The 22,869-nt window shown below is 34.2% G+C and overlaps 1 protein-coding gene across 5 annotated transcripts in view; it reads right to left on the bottom strand.

The window, feature by feature from the left end:
• Positions 1–2,010: 2,010 nt before the first annotated feature.
• Positions 2,011–22,869, bottom strand: part of vtd (RAD21 cohesin complex component verthandi) — a 52,811-nt gene continuing 31,952 nt past the window's right edge. For 4 of the 5 annotated variants that reach the window (XM_067082145.1, XM_067082161.1, XM_067082154.1 and 1 more), the window contains exons 7-10: positions 16,414–16,485; positions 7,606–7,758; positions 7,131–7,298; positions 2,011–6,541 (exon numbers count right to left, since the gene is read on the bottom strand). In XM_067082145.1, coding sequence (XP_066938246.1) covers positions 6,416–6,541; positions 7,131–7,298; positions 7,606–7,758; positions 16,414–16,485 — 519 coding nt within the window. In that variant the 3' untranslated portion in view covers positions 2,011–6,415. The remainder of the gene's footprint in view (positions 6,542–7,130; positions 7,299–7,605; positions 7,759–16,413; positions 16,486–22,869) is intronic. The other variant, XM_067082167.1, reaches the window with a different exon arrangement.

Raw genomic sequence — 22,869 nt, forward strand, 5'->3', positions numbered from 1 at the left:
ATTTTAGTATTTGTTGGGTGATGCCCTTTCCCCTAGTCTGTTCATATTATCAGTTTTATTACTCCCACCCATAACTTGATAAATTTAGATTGAATTTTCAAGTGTTGAGCAAGTTTAAGGATCACTGTACCTTTAGAATTATTCAGTTTAATATTTTTGTTATGAGTTTCAAGTTTCACCAGCTAGTGAGGGTAGCTTTTGGTCTTATTATTTGTATAATAAGCAAGTACTTGATCACTTTTGTGACAGTATATAAACTAAAAGTGATATGGACTAAAACATAAGTAATTCAGAACAGGTATTTATATAAGTTTCTGAGTATTTAATATTTTGTGGCCTCCATCTGCCTGTACCACAGCTTGCATTCTTGAGGGGTATGATTTCAGCAAATAGGGTATCACCACTATTCCAGTGCAACTGTTGTGGTGAGGATGTGGAGTGGTAGGGAAGGCATTACCTTGTAGGTCTTTGAGGGTGGACATTGCTTCAATCTGAGCCTGTGTGTTCACCATAAGACGTGAGCGGTCGCTTCTTGTTAGGAATTTCACCATTCCTACCTGTCTCCGCAGGTACTTTTGAAAGTGGAGTGTATTGTTCGCGTAAGGAACGTTCAGCGGGATGACGAAGTACTTGTCCCACTTCTCGGGTCCAAGGAAGGTTGACATAAGGGCTGGGTGGGAACTGGAGGACATTTTAAGTTGGGTAGAAGAGGATGGAGTTGACGCCTAAGAAAATTGTTTGAGGAAGAGGTGCTGTAGTGGCCCATTGTTTCAAGGTAGAATGCTGTGGTTCATAAGGCTGTAGAGTAATCACCAAAGATGAACTGGTGGAATGGGAGTGTGGGCATCATGTGCCAAGATGACAGGTAACATGGTAAAAGAGGATAGGGATGAGATTTCTTAGGGAGTAGTCTGGCTTGTGGTCTCTAAATTAGCAGAGTCAGGAAAGTCGAAAAAATTGGGGGACTGATTGGGAGCATGAAGGAGTAAGGGCAAAAAAGAAAAAAGGACGCTGTGCCCCGTGGTGTTCAGGAGGCCACAGAAGACCAACCTGAAGTTGGCCTTTATTCTTGCAGCACAGACTCACATCTACGGGTTAGGTGTGGGACAAAGGAAGAGGATTGGTAGGATAGTGAGAAAGAAGTGAAGAAATGAAAGATTAAGAAAAAAAACCATGCCAAAAATTGGCTGGGCAAAAGACCAAAGCCTAAGGCTGGAGGAGGTTCCAGGTGGAGGCAAAGTCCTTCCCCCCCCAAATTAGGCCATGGTCCTTAGCCCAGAGCCCCTCCACAACAACACTGTTACTTGGTACTTGGTATGGGGAGTTGCACTATGAAGCAATTGTTAGAAGGGGTGGAAGTTAAGATGGAAGATATAAACAATTACATTAAAAGGAAAGGAAAGAAAGGGGTTGCAGCTGGGCTGAAAACTTAGGTGAGGTGCACTGTTGGCATTACCCACTTACAGGGAATAGTTTGATAGACAAAAAATTAATAAACCTGAGAACTTGCACACCTCAAAAATGAAACATATTTAGAAGTCATGGTTTGGCATCAATTATTTTTTTTAAGTGTTGGCACTGGGTATCCTCCGGTGCACTGATGGCATTACCCACTCACAGGGAATAGTTTGAGACAAAAATTTAATGAACCTGAGAACTTGCACACCTCAAAAATGAAACAAATTTAGAAGAGTCATGGTTTGGCATCAATTATTTTTTTGAAGTGTTGGCACTGGGTATTCTCCCAGCTTATATGTTAGGAATTTCAAGCTCAGTACTGAACATTATATCCAACTGTCTGAACATTCACAAAGCCAATTTATTTCAATTCGTGAAATTTTAACCATAAACCTCAAAAAATTTTGGGTGTACTATTTTGAACATTTTACGTTATGGATTCAAATTTTGCTCATATAACATTGAACCTAGCAATGCCCGGCAACCAAAAATATCAATGTTAATCACTGGATCACCACCATTAAGAGATTCTGGAAGGTAAATAATACATGATTTGTTTCTACATTGTATTCAATATAATATTCTATAAATATTCTCTTTATCTAAATTTCATATAACCAATTCCATGATCACCAAAAAAAATTTGCCTTTTTTTTTTTATTTCTAATAGTGACCACTTATAAAACTATTTTCACATTTATAACTTCACACCTGGGGAAAAATTATGAATCTACAAAATTAGTACAATTTTTTAATATACTCAATAGTAAAACCAAAACTGGACAGAATTCCATCAAATATATCTTAACCTACCAAACACACACACACACACACTTTCCAAATAGAGGTAATATTACAAGAACCTCATTACCTAACTGCATTGCAACTAAATGCATGCATACATAGCCTCAACTACCAGTCATAAGCCATAAAAAAATGTTTTCCTTTACAAAAGTAAATTATCAGCTTCATTTTTATTGATTATTATGTGTAAAAGAAAACCTTAAACAAAAGAGACCTATAATATTTTAAGGTCATTTTTCATAACTTAAAATTTTTAAGCCTACAGATAAACACTGAAAGATCAAGCTTCTGAAAGTAAGAATAAATGTAACTGTAGCAATCAGAAGTCAACATACACTATTAGGCGAAATTATCTATCAGCATAGGCAAATGATATTACGATTATTCCAGAACAAATCTCGGATTCCTTCCCACACAGACCATGACAGAAATTGCATCTACCGAATGTTGTCACCTTAAAAATTATGAACCATTAAAATGCATATGATTTCTTACTGAGACTACTTTGAGTAGACATAAAACTTTTCATTTCAAAAAATCCTAACTATATATAATGTAAACTCTTCACCTCCTAACATCTGTCTCTATACAGGAATTAAGTAATATACAGACATGTATATTTATACTGTACCACATATTCTGTTATATACAGAAGGAATGAAAGTCCATATTTTTGTCCTTTGGGAGCTTGATAATGTAACAACCAAATGGTCTACCCAAGGATTTGGGGCCCCCCCTCCCCTTTTGTCAAGTGACCTTGAGCTGTTGTTTGAGATCATTCAACAGTGGAGAAAGGCACAACCAAATTGTTCGTGAGGGAACAATATTCAAGATTACAGGACCAGCACCTACTGTACATGGAGTAAAGGTCAAGCAAACAAGCTTAAGTTTAGGGTTTAGTGGTGACCAAAAGCAAGTCATCCCTGGCTACAGTAATGTAAGATTACCTACTTTATTTTTACACATCTAGCAAGTATACCCTACCAAATTATATGAACCTGAAAAATTTTGTCTCCAGAATTTACCAGAATCAGCAACAAGATATATAGGATATTTTCTTTAATTTAGGCTAAATTTGGGTCTATTTAATGTTACTGTATATAATAAGTTTTTACAAATATAAGGTATTTACAATTTCATGTCACTGTCCTTTTTCAGCATGTCTCTCCTTTTCATTGACAAAGAAATACTGTAATTGTTAAAAGTACATTCCGCCATTTAAGAAGCTAAACCATCAGGCTGCAAGTTACAACTGTTTTCTTATTTACCAGTACGAGGGGAGTTAGCGCAGTTATGGCTGTCATAGCTAAAGTTACAATCTCCAAAATCGGATTTACCATTTGTTTAATAGTATGCCTTATCAAAATCAAGCAGATATCTATACTGAACTGCCAGTTGTCTTCTGTGCATTTAAAGTGTTTGTGTATACTGCCTGAGGCAAATCCTCATAGTACACATGAAAATCTGACAAGTTACCCCATCTGAGAAAATCTACACAGCAGTTACTACAATATCAATATATTGGTCTGCATAATTTTAATGCTCAAAATGTATATTATTAAACTTCATATTCCTTCCCTCCACACACTCATGAGGGTAATACAAAAGCAGAAGTGGTAAAACATGTGCAATACAGTAATGGTGTATGACTGGATTTATCAGAGTACAGATGTAATATTACTTCTATTATTTGACATATAAAGTTCATTTACACAGTAAACTTTTTATCACACAACAACCATACAAAATACATAAGAATATCTCCACTTCTACAAAAATTATTCAATGTAGATAAGAAAATTACTCTCCTAATTTCAACTAAATCCAAAACCCCTAGGAAAAGTAGAGAAATCACATTGTTAAACATGTTTGTAAAACAATTTTTAAAATCATATGAAAATAAAAAATGGGAAAAATTATATAAATTTCAATCATTTGGGGTGGGGGGGAAAACTATATAAACCTTGTTGTAAGGCTAAAAGGCAAAAGCCATTCAACCAATTTTTCATAGTTTGCAAAGAACAAAATTTAAACTATCTTCTGCACTGTGCTGGTATCACGAAACGTTCAACCAGAGATAAGCTATAAAAAGTAAATAGATGACATTGGCAAACAGACAGCTCCTAACGCTATTTTTCAAATGATTACTATTTTGCATAACACTCTGTTGTAGGCACAGACAACTGATCAGCCCGCAATGAGAATCACTATTGAAATCCATTAAAAGAACCCACAAATGAATGTGCACCTTCCTAAGGATTAAAGATTCTCAGTGTGATATGATCAATGCCTGATATAAAATCAAAACAACAAATAATATCTGTGGTAAAAAACAAATTTGTACTTCATCAAAATCCGGGGCATCTTAAAATTTCTGCTCTATCCTTTCAGTTGCTTTTCTCTGAGTCTATGATAATAAAGAATACCATCACCTGAGGTCATAACTGGGGTGAGCAGAAATTTTCCCCGAGTGAATACCTAAATCCAGAAAACCTGCACTCAAGTACAGCCAGATACTACAGTATATGGTACAGTGCAACTAAGAATATATGTAGTTTATTTACAACTGGAAATCTTATCTTGCAATGCGGTACCTACTCTTGCATGGGTTGATCCTATACAAACCAACTAAAATATTTATGTATTTCTCAAATAAAACTAAAACTGACACCACAAAATAATGCACATAAAAATATGGTCGGACTAAAGTATGCAAGTATAATGTATGGCGTGAAAATAAATGCTCAGTGATATCCAGTCCCATTCATTCCACTGGAGAAAATTAATAAAATAAAAACAATTCTCTTCAATTCAATTAACATTCATAACTATACGCTTAATTTTCCAGTTCACTAATTGGGTTATTTATTTTTTGTCAACATTACAAATTCGGTAATAAATTTTAAAATTTGCATGCAAGTACTCTCATTCTTGTAGTGATATACTCATGGAGAGTACACTTCCAGCATCGCAAGTTCAGCTAACACTTGCTATTCTCAGGCAAAACATCTGATTGTCCCAAAGAAACCCTGACAAAGTTAGCCATAAAATGTTCATTGCAAGGAATAACACTTTTTTTCACAAAACATATTTTATGTACAGTACTTGCTCTTAAAGCAGGACATTTTATCCTTATCATTTAATAAGCTTGCATATGAAATCAATACCTATAAAAACATTTTGTTGAAAATCATTCCATGTCCACACAGCAATCAATTCACATTACATGCCACTGGCAAACTATGGAGGAGGTGAATCTAAACATATCTAACCAAGTTTATCAAATGTGAGAATCAAACAGAGTTTGCTATGTATCAATATGGGAATGGCAACTGGCTGTAACTACTAGCACAGCACCCATACTAAAAATTAACAGTCTGACTATAAACCCTAATCTATAAACAAAACTAACTACTATGACTGTCACTACTGGATACCGACTGTCTTACAAATCATGTTAGTGATATCCGATCTTTCTCTAATTCCTTTTACATTGCAACAAACATCACACACAAAGTTAAAAACCAACTTTTCTTTTAAGGCCATTGGAAAGCTTGTGGGCCATGAATTTTATGACAAGAATTCACATCCCACCAAATCCCCGTAACATTTCATGTTACAAACCACTAGATCACAAAAACTTAACTGCTAAGTTTTATCATCAAGCTCCCCATACCTCCTTGAAATAATAAAAAATTTTGGTAAGACATTTTAGATTTTATACAAGAATAACATGTAGACTTCTTCATCTCTCCTAGTTTATTCATCTGTAATATGTATTTTTGAATTTCACAAAAACATACTGCAATTACCAGCAATTGCTGTGTGAACATCCAACCAATGCATGACAATATGTTTAAAATGGCTTACAAACTTTTCTTTTTTCTAAAACTGTTTTCACAGAAAACAATTCTCTAAACACTTGCTTCAATTTCTCAAGTGCACATAAAACTCGACAGGATTGTTCTTCAGTATCTTCTGCACCAAAAATTAATTGTATTTTGTGATTCTGGTGAAAAGTATTCATTATCACCTCTGTAAACTGAACACCAAAGTGTCTGACTACATGCCCAACTATGAATATAGGAAATGGGCAACACCAATAAAAAATTTTCCCAAACTGCATTATAATAAAATAGATATTTATATCAGTTTACAGTGAAGGGTTATCATACATTGGTCCAGGACTAATGAGAATTTCACTGAAGGCTGATTCTTGATGCAATTCAACTGCCTGCAACTTCTTCAACACAAGCATTGTGTAGAATTTCTGAGCCACCTTTAAAAGGAGAAAAAAGGGGAAAATACAGCTATTATTCTAAAATTTATAATAAAATTGCTCCTACATAAACCTTTATTACATTAAAGTCATAACACTGATCACAGACCAGTTAAAACTATGCAGCTACATTTTGCACTTACTAAATAAGAAAAAAAAAAGTATTCTAGTTCATTCTCTACTCACAGTTACTGCCCTACAAGCAACCACCAACTGTCACTTCAAATTAACGAAACGTGTCATTCCATTCCCCTAGAACTCTCCATATCATCACACTGACAAAGCTAAAATTAGTTTGACCCTGGCATTATAACAATGATATTAACATTACAAGCATTAACAATTCAATTTGGTAATCCAGAAAAATGTCAACCGGCTGAACTAATAACAACCTACTGAAAGATACAAAGCAGTGTTTTCTGTCTATTTAATACAAAAATGTAGGTCAAGTTATACTAAATACATAGATCTTGAGAAAGATACACAAAATATCCTAAAGGAAATCTATTAAATAATAAACGTTTAACTACATTAACTATGCCCTTCTTAACTTCTGATCTCATTAGGCAGTCAACATTAATTTGCTTACCTGCTTTCTATTGTTTTTCTGCACAAAGTCTGTGAAGTTTATGCTCTTGCTTTTGTTGTTTTTACTAGTCCCAATTTTCCTCCGGATTGTATGGAACATGTGAGCTGCTCTCTTGTTAACGACACGTTCTTCAAACTGTTCATATGTTTCGTCATCAGCTTGCTCCTCCTATAATGAGGGGGGGGGAAAAAAGTACAGATTCTTTAATTTCAATCCCATTTTCCCAAAATTTCAAACATACATTATACAGCTTACTGCAACAATATACAAACAAATCAAACTCTATTCTCTGTATTAGACTTTCCATAGAAACACTACAGCTAGGAATAATAAAAATAATGAATCAAATGAATCGGGTAAATCGCAGTCTACATTATCTAAAAATCTCTTAAACTGTAAATGAGAAATCATTTAAAATCCTATGCCACACATACAAAACCTCTCTTTACACATTTATAAATTTTAAAAAACTTACCTCTTCCTCCTCCTCTTCTACTCTCGTTTGTGGTGCCGGTGTGTTTGGATGTTCTGAATACACGGAACGAGGTCCTCCATCAGAGTGAGCTCCAGGAGTATTGGCAGGTGGATGGGCATTCTCATAGTCACGGTTCTCCAAAGGAGGTTGATTCTGTGCCATAAAAACAGGTTTATTAAATGAAATTTCTATTGCACACATTAATTTTTTGCAATACAAACCCACAATTCATTTGTAGCTAACATTAATGGTCTTTGAATGACCAACATTACAAACTTTTCCAACAAACAGAAGATACACAATACAGCCAAAGCACATAAGCAACCTGGAGCCTCAGGTACCCATCAATCACCTACTTAAAAATACTTTTATTAATTGGGTATTGGGTAAAATGTTAATCAGAGGGGCCAAGAGGGTCATTTATTAAATGAACGATGGATCTGTACTGGAGAGAGAGAGAGAGAAAAAAAAAAAAATTGTTATAAATATTCAAAATCTTACACTCATATGCAGTCCACAAAACAATATAAGTGAGAAAGTAAGTTGTTAATTGTCTCAAATTGCAAAGTAGTACCTAATGGAGCATCTTAAAACAAAGTCAAGTATACATTAGTTTAACCAGACCACTGAGCTGATTAACAGCTCTCTAGGAGCTGGCCGAAGAGATTGAACTTATTTTAAGTGGTAATAACCAATTGGTTACCTACCAATGGGACCTACAGCTTATTGTGGAATCAAAGCACATTATACCAAAGAAATGAATTTCTATCACCAGAAATAAATTCCTCTAATTCTTCATTGGCCGGCCAGAGATTTGACCTCGGGCCCTGCAGAGTGCTAGCCGAGAACGGTACCGACCAGTCCAATGAAGAATCTATCTTAAAACAAGGATGGGCCAGTTATCCCAGACTCATCTTCTCAAGCAAGGGATGCCATAAGGTAACATACTAATGAAAATTAAAAATGAAGAGTTTGTTTAGTTGGCAAGTGATTCAAGGCTGTTAACTTCCCACCATAACCGTGGAAATGTAGCTGCCAACCCAAGACTTCTACATCTCTTAGGATGTCATAATATAAAGAGAAAAAGCTGAAGAAGTATGGAACCCCTTATACCATACCTAGAAGTAACAACTCATCCTGCAACTGCTGCCTGTTCAAAACATACGTAGCTGACCATTTATACGTGCTGCCTCGAGTATATCCCATAGTTACCAAATTTAAAACAAAATAAATTTAAATTCCATTTAAAAGCCATTAATGTTCAAAGGCCGATGAACTCATGAACCATGACTTTTTAGGTTTTGCTTTACCTTCCAAAAATAATGTAGCAAGTTCCAAGAATGCTTGCTTGAGCCAGAATTAGATTATGGTGGTCAATTTTCTGAAACAACTGGTGAAAAAGCAACCCATCTTCCTAACTGGCAGTCAAAGTTCAACTGTAGGTATGTCAAAGTTAACTGTTGAATCTTGGAAGCTAAGCATCTCATTCAAGGCCACAAAATCAGGCAAGAGTGGGTGAGCAAGTTTGCAGTTGTCATCAGATACGAAGGCTAACTAAAAGTTGCAGTCATCATCAAAGATACGAAGGCTAACTAAAACAGTGTCTATTCTTCGTTGTCATGTCATTTACAGTTTCTTGCAAGGGTTCACTGAGAATGCCTCTTAAGATCCATTGAACTGGCTACATCTGCACCATCTTGCTCAGTGATCTGACTAAGGGCTGACCTGTAACCTTAAACTGCACACAGTGGCAGCTTCCTTTGAAGTCTAACAAGCAAAATCAGCTAACTGAGAGATAGAAACGTTGACCAGATTAATAATCCTCCTATTACAAAAATTAAAGAATTTTCTCCATTTGGCCTGGTAAAGGTTGGTGGTCAAAATTTAACAAAATTTTGTGAAGGCCGCGGTTGCCTCTGCAGATATACATCTACCTTTCAGGTTCTGCTACATAACCTTCAAGTGTAAAATAGTGGTTTTACCAGGCACTGTCTACTTGTAGAATGAGGACTAGATGCCACTCTTGTAAAGGCCATAATAGAATTTTAAATCACCCTCAGCTTCTTGAACAACCAAAACTTGTCTATTACTGCCTCAGATGGGGCCAAATGGAGGGAATCAGTACATTTTACTTTTTATAAATAAAAATACCCTTTTCATACTAGCTCAAACAATAAATAGCCCAATTTCTATGCCAACAGCTCTGAAGTTGCAACAAATTGTTAAATCTTGAAAGACAAAGGCTCCTATGTACATGCCCAGACCAAAAGTGAAGAATATTATGCCAGGAGGAAGGCAATATGATTAATGAGATATATGTTATAATTTACAAAAACATTTTCTTATCGCACCATCAACCATAATTAATAGCCTGAAACCATGTTTCTAAAAATATAATGAATGGGTACTTCCCCCAAGCTGAAACACACCAAAAATCCTCAAGACTAAAAAATCCTCAAGACTAAAAACACTTACCATGGCAAAAATCAGTAATAAAGAAAAGGCAAAATTATCTCTATAACCTGCAAATAAATAAATCAGTCCAAAAGCTGTAAGATATACCCTTTGCTTTCAAGTCTGGGAAACCAACTGTTACCAGCTTGACAAACACTTGACAAGCCAGAGAATTGAAACAGGTGCTTGTTTGGTACCTGACACTCCCTGTGGCACATATTTTTGTTCTACCAAGCAACTAGATTCTAGTATCTGGGACATTCAGGCTACGAATTAGCCGTATATGAGTAACAGGCTTACTAACAATACAAAAATAACATGGCTAAGCAAAACAATATAGCTATAAATTTCTGCAAAATATATTAAATTATTCAAGTACAGAGTTATGTATCGCCTGAGAATTCACATATAATAATGTTAAGCAGTGGACAACTGCAGTTTCAAGTTTTGAACAATAACTGGGCCCACCACAATACACAAACTTGATTTCAACTAGAGGTTAACCTAAGTGGTCAAGCCTCAATCATCTCTCCTTTACTGCTGAATAAAAAAAAAAAAATGCTACTAAGAGATGAGACCTATCTAGTCTTGGGAAATTCCCTGAAAAATATCCTTTTTCTGTTGGTATCCATGTTAGGCTATAGAACATTTAGCACTTTTTACTTTTAGTGTTATTCTACATTCTTTACATGAAGGAGCTAGATCATGTAGAATATTTATCAAATCTCTGCAGTTCAAATGTTGAATAGTTCTGATTAAAGATTTTTTTTTTTTTTTTTTTTTTTTTTTTGGTGAATTCCATTTCCAGCATTAGGCATCTATCTGTTTAACAACCAGAATGATTATTCCATATACAGTACTCAACTATTTAACCCTTAAACGCCTATTGGACGTATCATACGTCGACTAAAATTGTCTGTTGGGTGCCAGTGGGCGTACGTCGTCGACTACAAAAAATTTCAACCGGTCAACATTTCGGCGAAAATGGTCGAAAAAGCGTAATATTTCAATTTATGGTGAATTTTGAAAAAACTTTTTCCTTCGTCCGCACCAGAAATTCTTTTAATCACGTTAATAAGTAATGTTCTTTTATATTAGTCATTACATAAGTTTATATATAGAAATGTCAGCAATTTCATGTAGAATACAACAGAAAATAACTCATCGTTGTAGCTTTTATCAGTTTTGAAATATATTTTCATATAAATCACGATAACTGCCAAAATTTCAGAAGCAGCAACAACTTTGGCAGGAAATGGTAAAAACATGCAATTATAAGCTAAAACTCTTACATTCTAGTAATATTCAATCATGTACCTTCATTTTTGCAACAAACTGGAAGTCTCTAGCACAATATTTCGATTTATGGTGAATTTCTGGAGGAAAAAAAAAAAAAAAAAAAAAATTCCCTTACGTCTCTTGTGTGATAACTCGGCGAAAATCTCAGAATTCTTTCGTCATGTTGTCCAATGTTTGCATCGTTTACATTAATTAAGATTACATAAGCTTTTATATATGAAAATGTGTGCAATTTCATGTGAATACAACAGAAAATAGCTCATGGTTGTAGCTTTATCAGTTTTGAAATATTTTTCATATAAATCACGATAAGTGCCGAGAATTTCAACCTTCGGTCAACGTTGACTTCGACGAAATGGTAAAAAATGCAATTAGCTAAAACTCTTACATTCTAGTAATATTCAATCATTTACCTTCATTTTGCAACAAACAGAAGTCTCTAGCACAATATGTCGGTTATGGTATATATATAAAAAAATAAAAAAAAACTTTTTTTTTCACGTCTGCTAAATTCTGCAATTCATGCATCATTTGTGATAATATTTTCTTTGTGTTGCTTTGATCGTTTACAATTTTATTACATACCAAAATCATCACAATTTAGTGTACAATACAGCGGAAAAAAAAAAAAAAAAAAAAAAAAAAAACATTAGTTTTAACCGTTTTTGCTCACAGTGCGATTTGTATACAATTATATATGAAATTTTTTTGGCGCTGTCATATATTCAATATTTATATGAATGATATTTCTTTTCATCTCTGATGGCTGCATACTAAACTTCAGGCAATGACAAAAAGGCCAAAATGAACTCTTAATCTTAAAAACTAAGCATGCTGTGATTTAAAAAAAATAACTTTCTTTCCGCTTCGGCGCTAACTCTCAAACCCTGCCAGCATACGGCAGACACTGTTGTAAATAGAGGCTCGGCGTTTAAGGGTTAACAAGCATCTATGTTCTGTCTCATATTTTTCTTTATACTTTACTTTGCAAAATTAAAATTACAGCTCCTATAATATATAAGATAAGAATTAAAACCAGCAACAATGCCTGAGTATATTCATGGACAGATATAAGAGATGTATTGGGACTGGGAGATGTAGTACCATCCCCCATAAAATCTCATGGGAGACGATACCCCTTAACCCTTTAACGCCGAAGCCCTATTTACAAAAATGTCTCCCGTATGCGTTTGGTGAGTTAAGCGTAAGCGGAAAAAAAGTTTTTCAAAAATCACACCAGCTTAGTTTTCAAGATTAAGAGGTCATTTTGGCTCATTTTTTTGTCATTGCATGAAGTTTAAAGTATGCAACCATCAGAAATGAAAAAAATATTATCATATATAAATATTGGAATATATGACAGTGAAAAAAAAACTCGTATATAATTGTATACAAATGGCGCTATAAGCTAAGCGGTTAAAAACTAAGGGAGTTAATTTTTTTAGTTGTATTGTACACTAAATGGATGATTTTGGTATATAACAAATTTTAAAAAGCGATCAAAGCAACTTTGAAGAAAATATCATCACAAATGATGCATGAATCGTAGCAATGGGCGTAAAAAATTTTTTTTTTTTTAAATTCACCATAAATGGAAAATATTGTGCTAGAGACTTCCGTTTGTTGAAAAATGGCTAATTGATTGAATATTACTAGACTGTAAGTGTTTTAACTTACAACTGCAGTTTTCGACCATTTCGGTCAATTAAATCGATTGACCCACCAGTCGATTTCTGTTATATGATTTATGCTGAAATATTTCAAACCATAAAACTTCTAACCATGAGTTATTTTTGTTGTATTGTACATAAAATTGCGCACAAATTCATATATAAAACTTTATGTAACGACTAATTTAAAAAGCGGTGCAAATATTAGACAACGAACGAAAGAATTTCTGAGATGTTGATTTTGAAATTACAGCGGCGAGGCGTAAAGAAAATGTTTTTTTCAAAAAATTCACCATAAATCGAAATATTGTGCTAAGTGACTTCAATTGGTTGCAAAATGAAGTTAAACGATTGAATATTACTAGAATGTAAGAGTTTTAGCTTACAATTTGCGTTTTACCATTTGATTAGAGTTAAAGTTGACCGAAGGTTGAAATTTTGGCAGTTATGCGTGATTTGTATCGAAAATATTTCAAAACTGATAAAGCTACAACCATGAGCTATTTTCTGTTGTATTCTACATGAAATGCGCACATTTTCATATAAAAAAGTTTATGTAACGACTAATTTAAAACGATGCAAACATTACGACAACATTGTGAAAAATTTCTGAGATGTTGGCCGAGTTACAGCGCAGGCGTAAGGAAAAAATTTTTTTTCAGAAATTCACCATAAATTGAAATATTGTGCTAGAGACTTCCAGTTTGTTGCAAAATGAAGGTACATGATTGAATATTACTAGAATGTAAGAGTTTTAGCTTATAAATGCGTTTTTACCATTTAGGTCCGAGTTAAAGTTGACCAAAGCTTGAAATTTTGGCAGTTATCGTGATTTATATGAAAATATTTCAAAACTGATAAAGCTACAACCATGAGTTATTTTCTGTTGTATTCTACATGAAATTAGCACATTTTCATATATAAAAGTTTATGTAACGACTAATATAAAACAGTGCAAACATTACAACAACATAATGAAAGAATTTCTGGCGAGGGCGTAGGGAAAAAGTTTTTCAAAAATTCACCATAAATGAAATGTTGTGCTAGACTTCCAATTAGTTGCAAAATGAAGGTAAATGATTGAATATTACTAGATCGTAGAGTTTTAGCTTAAAATTGCGTTTTTACCATTTTAGTTAAGTCAAAGTTGACCGAAGGTTGAAATTTGGCAGTTATAAGTGGTTTATATGAAAATGTTTCCAAACTGATAAAGCTACAACCATGGGTTGTATTCTGCTGTATTGTACATGAAATTGCACATTTTCATATATAAAACTTTATGTAACGGCTAATATAGAACAGTGCAAAATTACGACAAAATGGCGAAAAAAGAATTTATGAAATTTTAAGCTGAGTTACCACCCGTGCGTAAGAAAAAGTTTTTTCAAATTTACCATAAATCGAAATATTGTGCTAGAGACTTCCAATTTGTTGCAAAATGAAGGTACATGATTGAATATTACTAGAACAAAGCGTTTTAGCTTACAATTGCGTTTTTCGACCATTTAGGTAAGTCAAAGTTCGACCGAAGGTTGAAATTTTTTTGTAGTCGGCGTCGGTCGTCCACTCGGCACCCAACAGACAATTTTAGTCGACGTATGATACGTCCAATAGGCGTTTAAGGGTTAACAGAGGAAACAAAAAACCTTTAGTGTAGGGTAAATGGATAAGAACTTGATAAGGTTACTGACAGAGTTACCGGTACAGGAAATCCTCCTGAAATAGCATTAAGCTTCAACAACTAACCAGTGTCTCTAGAATTTATGATGGATTTTCTGCACCCTGGAAAAACCACTTTCTTGCAAGAGATGGAAGTCTCCATGCGACCAGCTGAAGCATGGGGAGCCTTTTGTAAAACTATATGCATTCGGGAGGAGTCTCAAGCAGTCTATCATAAGAGACAAGATCTGGGAACCACTCCCTGGAGTCACCAAAATCTTGTGAATTTGCAGTTAGGTGGAATTTTTCTAGAGCTCTTTGAATCATAGCAAAGGAGTGAAAAGTCTAACAGCATGGCATCTGCTGACCAAGATTGCAGTTCCTTAACTAGAGAGCAGTATACCAGCAGATGATGAATCTTGTGGCAAAGGAAGGGGATCAAGAATGATGAAGCAAAACCAAAGGTGGCTGCAACCTCAAATAAGCAGATCATATTGCTGCGAACATAAACCTCCTACATGTTGGACAAATGACATGAAATCATACTGGCAGAAACAGAACATCTGGGAGACTGAGCATGAGAATGAGAGCCTGGCACCAAAAGACTACTACATTATATGCACAGGCCATGACCATCACAGACTAATGAGTAAAAAAGGGTGTTACAATCTCTTACCTTACATATCCTATACATTTAATCAATACCTCCCTGATCAACCTCATACACAACAGACAAAACCAAATTAACATCAGAAAAAAAAAAAAAAAAAAAAAAAATCAAAACAAGAATATGTCAACAACACTCTCCAATAAGTCTGAACAGACCAACAACAGAACAAAACTGAATGGAACACAACAGACACTCAAACCAACCCAAATGAAATGGGTCACAAAAATTTCAAACTACACGATCCTATTAATCTTTTAGTTTTCCAACTCTTTTATCCTCTTGCCTGATGCAGGGAATAGAGCTATCATAATAAAGAGGTAAAATTCATTTCAAAACTTAAATATTGTACATAACAGTAAAGCCAATTAATCCTCCAAACACTAAACACTTACATTCTCAAGGGCATGAACTTCAAAAGGCATTAATGTTAATTCACGGCTTTTCATCTAATTGATTAATTATAACTCAATCAATGGCTGTTACATCCTTATCCCTCGTTTCCAAAATTCCTAAGATTCCCTGGGGCCTTGAGTAAAGTTTGGTAAGCAACCATGAAAATTGCATTATCATATAAAATGCTAAAACAACAATAGTAATTAAATGACTAACAATAACAATTTGGTTACATGATTCAAGATAACTCAAAATTATATATATTAACTCTACATAACACAAGTGAGTGTTATCCTTATAACTAAACATATTCTGTGACCAATGTAACTTCATTTCACTCCCAATCTTGAAAATCTCACCTTAAAATTCTAAATATAATTATGCACCTACCTAATAAGAAATTAAAAAATTAGATTGAAATGGACCTTGTTAATACACCTGTCTAGTGATGCATTTTATTAAGGAAGTATTTCATGTAAAACTAATTTTTAAAATCATGCGGTATCTAAAAGTAAAAGAGCAATAAGGTTTAATTACTTTCAATTAATCATCAACTAGTCAGACTCCAGACTGTAATTTCACTTTAACCTCATGAAATACATCTCATTAAAACTGAACAAATACCTTTTTATTAGATTACCAATCAACCCAATATTTGCCTACCTCACTGTAGCCGTGGTTTTCAGTGTCCACCATATGCACTGGGGACTGGAAGGGAGTGGTATGTGCTGGTGTCTGGTTGAAACATTAATAATCAAAAGACAAAGATATTAAACAAAAATAAAAAATAAAAAAATATTAACACTAAAAATGAAATAACAAAAAAAAAATTATCAAGATATGTATAGTAAATTAACAAAAAATAACATGTATACTCATAACAAATTGTATGTATATACAACAAACAAAATGTAAATAATTATTTATAAAGAAAAATAAATCAGATTTTAAATACAGGTAGTTAATCAGCAAGCCAGTTCCATCACTAATTTAACACGAATTTTGGTGTAACGCCACAAGCTCTTTCAGATCATTGTAAACCCACCCTTCTCAAGCTTTTCTCCATTTATCATTAGCTAGTCACTTTGAGCCCCAGCCTTAGTTCCAATTAATAAAGGATATGCATCTCCTATAAAGCTCAAACACTGTGCATTGTCTATAATAAAAGATAAAGTTGAACTCTGAAAAAATTTGACACTGGTGTTTTTGAAAAGCTTGTAGGAGTGATAAAACATTAGATCTTTGACTGTTGATGACATAAGAAAAAAAAAGGAGAATCAGTTTCTTTGCTAACAGTGATTCAGAGAAAAAATGTGTATAAGGAAAACAATGACAGATGGAGTAAGTTCCTAACTAGATCAAGTTCTAGTGAGGTGGTTGTGTAATCTCAATCAAATACAACTGAAAGATCAGCTGACTTAACAACAATGGATAGAGAAAAAGAAAGAACTCCCAATTGTTTGTTGATACACTGATTCTAAACCAATGGAAAAATACATTAACTTTTATCTCAACATGTAATGGTAGCCAGCAAGATCAAGTGATGTAAAACAATGGAAAAGAAAAAAAGAACTATTGGTTGTGAAAATGTACCCAAAATCAAGAAATACAAAATGCTTTTAAATGATTTTACCTTACACAGCTAATTTCTAAACAATGCCTGCAGTGTTGCTTGTTAAAATTCATCCAAATCAATAAAAAAAAAAATACAAGTTTTCAAAAAATTTTCTTCTGACACAGATAATTTAGAGATGTTTTCTTGATACATAATGGTAAACAGCGAGATCAGTTGATGTAAAACAATGGGGGGGGACACTCTTAATTATTGGCTGTTAAAATGCACCCAAGTTCAGCAACACAATTAAAATGGCTTTTTTTAATAATAAAAAAAAAGCATTTTTTTTTTAACTAGCTGCACATATGCAGATGTCTCCAATAGGCATTTAGGGGTGGGGAGAGAGTTATTAACTAATGAAAGAGAATGACTGGCCGTGTCAGAAGAGTAGCATTACTAGCAAAAATGGAACTGACGTGACAAGGGGATAGATACACTTTATTTCATCTATATTTCTTTGCCTCAAAAGTGGCAGTTAAATGTAATCCAACCTAACTCTTTGTGATCCAGCAATATCATCAATCCAGTACGCTACTGATCCCAGTGATGCAGGATTAGTGATTAACTACCAGTATAGTATTAATGTACGAAAGTGCTCTGTATCATCCTACTAGCATCAGGTATAAAATTAGAAGCCATACCTGCCTGACTACAATTGCCATGCAGTCCAAAATATCAAGCCAATTTACCAAGAAACCTTTCCTTGTAGTATTCTGATTACTGAGTACCTTAATTGCACAGTTGTTAATCAACTACTTCAAAAACAGAAGTGGAATTAAACCATAGTAACCTAAACCAAGGTTATGGTGACTGGAATGGAAATAAAGGAAAAATCATTTTGGGGGGTGGATGCTGTGGAGGGTTCCAGATGAATATAACACTACCATCATTATAAACATTTATTTGTCAGCTTTTCACTTTGTGAGATTAAGACTTGCAAGGAGTTCTCTCTGTTTTCCTGTCTTGAGCACTTACTGACAAATACCTTCAGTTCTGGGTCCTACTGTATGCCTTTTCCATGATTTTTTGGTCCTTCAATTAGGTCTTAATCATGCTACTTCCAAATCTTTTCACCCAAATCATCTGACTTACATTTACTACAAAGTTTCAAGCTATCAACACCCCCCAAAAACCAAAGAACAAAATACTCCCTTACATTATCTGTGATCTAAACTCACTATTTTTTATTTTGCTGACCACATGCCACCTGTTACCCTTTCAGGTATGGAAACATGGCTATGTCCATATTGAAAGAAACATAGCTATTAAATGGTGATAAAAACACATGCATTAGTTTCATACATGTTTTTACATGGCTTTTAGCAGAAATTAGACAAATACATGTTCTTTCTCTGAGGCAAAGGTTTTAGATCCTTGGGCATAATTGTTGAATGTATGTACATGTATGTACAGACTTGAACTTTACACATTATCCAAGGAAGGGGATATTCTGGTGCTGGAGGAGTGTTATGGTTACATTTATAGAAAAAAAAAAAAATTCTGTTAGCTCTAATTGGGAATGGTAGATGATGAATTTTTGTATACTGTATCTCTTCGATAGTAACGCTCTCTATGTAATTACTGAATCATAGTGAGGATAAAAAGTTCAACAATTCCAGCTTGTACAGATATGTTCAATGAGGACTTGAGTATTCTAGCGTAGAATCTGAAACTTCATTGTGAAATCTATCTAAACTTGTCAATACTTAGTCTTTGCATGATACCAAATATTTGGCGCAGCTAAATATAAAAGGTTGCTTTGTGTAAGTAACATCAAAAGTATGATCATCAACTTACCATATGGAATGTGGTAATTTATTTTAACACATTTCTGCTTCAGGCTTTTATGTCGCAATGTTTGCTTTCCAGTTCAAGTGTAAGATTCAACTTTATACTTAATAGTCTGGCTGACTGGTATCAAATGGTTTTTCATTTTCAGTTTAATGTCATTGTCCTTTTTCCTTATATCTACATAAAACATGACCACTTTCAATGACAATACAGGTATGAAGAATATGTTGGAACTTATTTGTGATAGTGTTTATTGCAAGGAAACTGCCAATAAAAACTTTCTTGTGGCTATATGCCTGAATAAATGTTGGTTATTCAAACTGAAATATGCAATCTATTACAAAACTTATAAATAAAGATTAGTGGCATAGAACATCACGGTTGCATAGTGTTTTCAATGCAGCATGTTTCTAGGTAGGAACATAAGACTTTTGGACATAAAAATATACTGCAATAGTCATTTGTTTCCTTCCAAATTCATTTCTAATATGGATTTCCGAGTGAAAGCATATGCTGCAATAGTTATTTGTTGACTTCAAATTAATTTCTACTACGAATTTCTAAGTCACATAGTGGGTCAAGTGTAGCTCTAGCATTCCAAGATCGATATATGTCGTGATCATAATGTTTAAATACAATGTTAAATGCAAGTTCATAATTTTTCCTGCTAAATTCAGGAATTAGTATTCCTCTATTTACAAAAACTGAAATTTAAATTTGTCTTAGCATGAAATAGTTGATCCTTCCTGAATACTAAGTTATACTTCATTATCTGAATTTTCAAGTTAACCAACTCTTACATGTTATGAGGCAATTTTTTATTGACCGCAATTTGTGCTGTGTGTTGGATGTTCCCAATAGTTTCAGGGAAGAGGCTCCAGACAGTAAAATATCAATTGTTCAAGAGATTTTTTAAGCCCAAAATGTAATAGATGAGCTAATGATGTACAGGGAGAAGGAAAACCATGCAGTGATGGAACAACTCCTTAGAAAATATTTCTGTTCCCCATGGGAAAACAGGATTCTGAGGCTAAAGCTGAGAAGCAGTAGGAATTGAAAAAGTGAGAGAAAGAATATAGATGAAGAAAATTAAATTAGGACAGAAACTGCATGATAGTAAAAAAGGAGAGAATCAAATACATGACAATCCCATACCGGGAAATGATGTTAATTACCAAAACAGTTGTGTGCCAAGGCCCATGCGAAAATTTCAACAGCTAACTATTTCAGTACATTTGGAAATTTCAAACTGGTCAAGACTACTTTTGATGAAGTGATGACTACTAGACCTAGCTGTGGAGGGTTATTTGATAACGTAGACCAAAAATAATACTAAGAAACACTCTTTTTAGCTCTACATAAATATAGAATGGAATATAGTCTACCCTTGAACCAAAAACCAAATTAACTCTAAAATTCACATACTAACCAGCCAGCCTGATAGAAAAAAGCAATTTCTGATTTTGACATATCACAATAATGGCTACAGCATTTTAGAGAAAAAAAAAAAAAAAAAAAATTTATGATAAAGTTTTCTATATACTTGCCATGCCAAATAATTACATAGCTATAGTTTCAAAGTGTTGTGGCAGCTTTAACTCAAAATTTGCGCTAGTGCTTCAATTGTTCAGTGTACGTGACTAGTCCCACCCAATAGCTGGAATACTAGGAACGAGTTAGGGGACAACCTCATTCTGTTTGTGCCCTTATGTCCATGCGAAGGGAGGAGGAAGGGCTCCGATTTTGTAACTGCTTGGTAAGTATATATAAAACTATTTTTTGTAACTGCTTGGTAAGTCTATATAAATATAAACTATTTTATCATAAAACTGTCATTTTTATAGAAGTAACTTACCAAGTAATTACATGCTGAATCCACATCGAGAGGAGGTGGGATACATGGACATATTCTACTCCAAGACATTAAGACATGCAATGAATTTGAAACAGAAAAGTTGCTAGCACTGAAGACAATGCTTGTCGTTTCCTTATCAGTCAAGACAGCTACTGCAGGAGAAAGCCGCCTCTGGTTGGTACTCATCTTACCTGTAGTGGCGTGGCGGTATAGCTGTGGAGCGCCTCTACTTAAGTAGGAGCTTTGCAGCTAAGGAATCCTGTATTCCAATGGCTAACAAAGCATCAATGGAAGTTTTGCATTGAAGGAGTTATCTGATGGCTAGCAAAACTTCAAAAAAATGCCCCTGCCCTGGGTGCAGTACCACAGTAAAAACAACCAAACAACACTGTCACCTACACTGAAATAAAACCATAACCCATCCACTGAAAGTGGTGGGTGCTCCAGGTACATTGTGCCCCACAAGCTCCCCAAAAATTGACACCTTACAAGGTGAAGAGACAGTAGGAGAAAATCTACGCACTGAAAACATGCTATTCACTCAGAAAAATAACAGTACAACATGGCAACACACCCAGAAAATTTCAAATTCTTAGCCACTTTACAAGTATTTTTCATGAATCCTCAGAAAACCTTGATACGCTCTTGTCAGTTTTTTCCCTTCAAATTTTATCATCTTCCTTATTTTTTATGCTACTGAGATAAACTGGGAATCATTTTCAAAGTTATATAAATGTCCATGAACAGACTTTTTGAATTATTATGTAAAGATTTTTTCTGAATTTTTTAGTGATTATTTGTTACAATTTGCATTGAACCTTCACTTTTTTTATATTTTTTCTATAATTTATTTTTTCAAAATTTACATATTTAATACCAGACATTTGTTAATAGTTTTACACTCTGTCTAATGCCATTAACATAATTATCCAAAGTCAAACAGTTTTGCCGGTAAAAGCATTTGATAAAAAGTAAAAGCCCTTGCACACAGTCCTGGAAGATTTTAAGAAATGTAAGTTTTCCCCCCCTCATATCTTATCATCTTCCCAATTTTTAAAGCTATTTAGATGATTTTGCTATCAATCTAAAGGTCTTTATAAGATCTATAAATGCCCGAGAACAGATCTTTAGAATTATGTAAAGATATTTATTCTTACTTTTTTTAAGTTGCATTTGGTCTTCACTTTGGATATATTTCCATAATTTACTTTTTCAGAATTTACATATTTCATTTCGGACATTTGTTCAAAATTTTATGCTCTTTCTAATTCAATTAACAGAATTATCCTAAGTAAATAGTTTTGCCGTGAAAGCATTTGAAATAGAGTAAGATTTTCTTACTTTTTTGGTGTTAATTGTTTTCTTTTTCTTTTCATGTATAGTTTCAAAACTTTCTACACACGTATGTAGGTATCATAAGAATATTTTCACATATTTTCATTGAGTTTTATGAATTTTTTCATTATCCGGTCAAAATCTGCTACCACTTCCCTTAAATGCAGGCAAAATATTCTCCTGACTCTGAGAGTGGACTCAAGAAATAAAGTTCATTCAAGATGGAGGCCATTCTCAGTCAGAGGATAAAATGGGTCCTTGCCAGAACACTACAGGATATGGATGGTCCTCTGCTCTTCCGATCCTGATCCGGTAATACCTGAAATCTCCAACTGGATATAGAGCTCTCTATTCTTCCCCAAAGCCAAGGAAGATAGGAGAGTTGACACCAGACGGTTGGGAGCTGACGCCAGTCTGTAGTAGGTGCCAGACAAGCTGGATGCTAGGTGAGCTGGTGAGAGCTCCTAGGCACTTGGAGCATGAGCTTATACCATGCGAGGTAAGAGTTCGGGACCTGGTGGGC

This window comes from Macrobrachium rosenbergii, chromosome 3, assembly GCF_040412425.1.
Source record: "Macrobrachium rosenbergii isolate ZJJX-2024 chromosome 3, ASM4041242v1, whole genome shotgun sequence".
NCBI lineage: Eukaryota > Metazoa > Arthropoda > Malacostraca > Decapoda > Palaemonidae > Macrobrachium > Macrobrachium rosenbergii.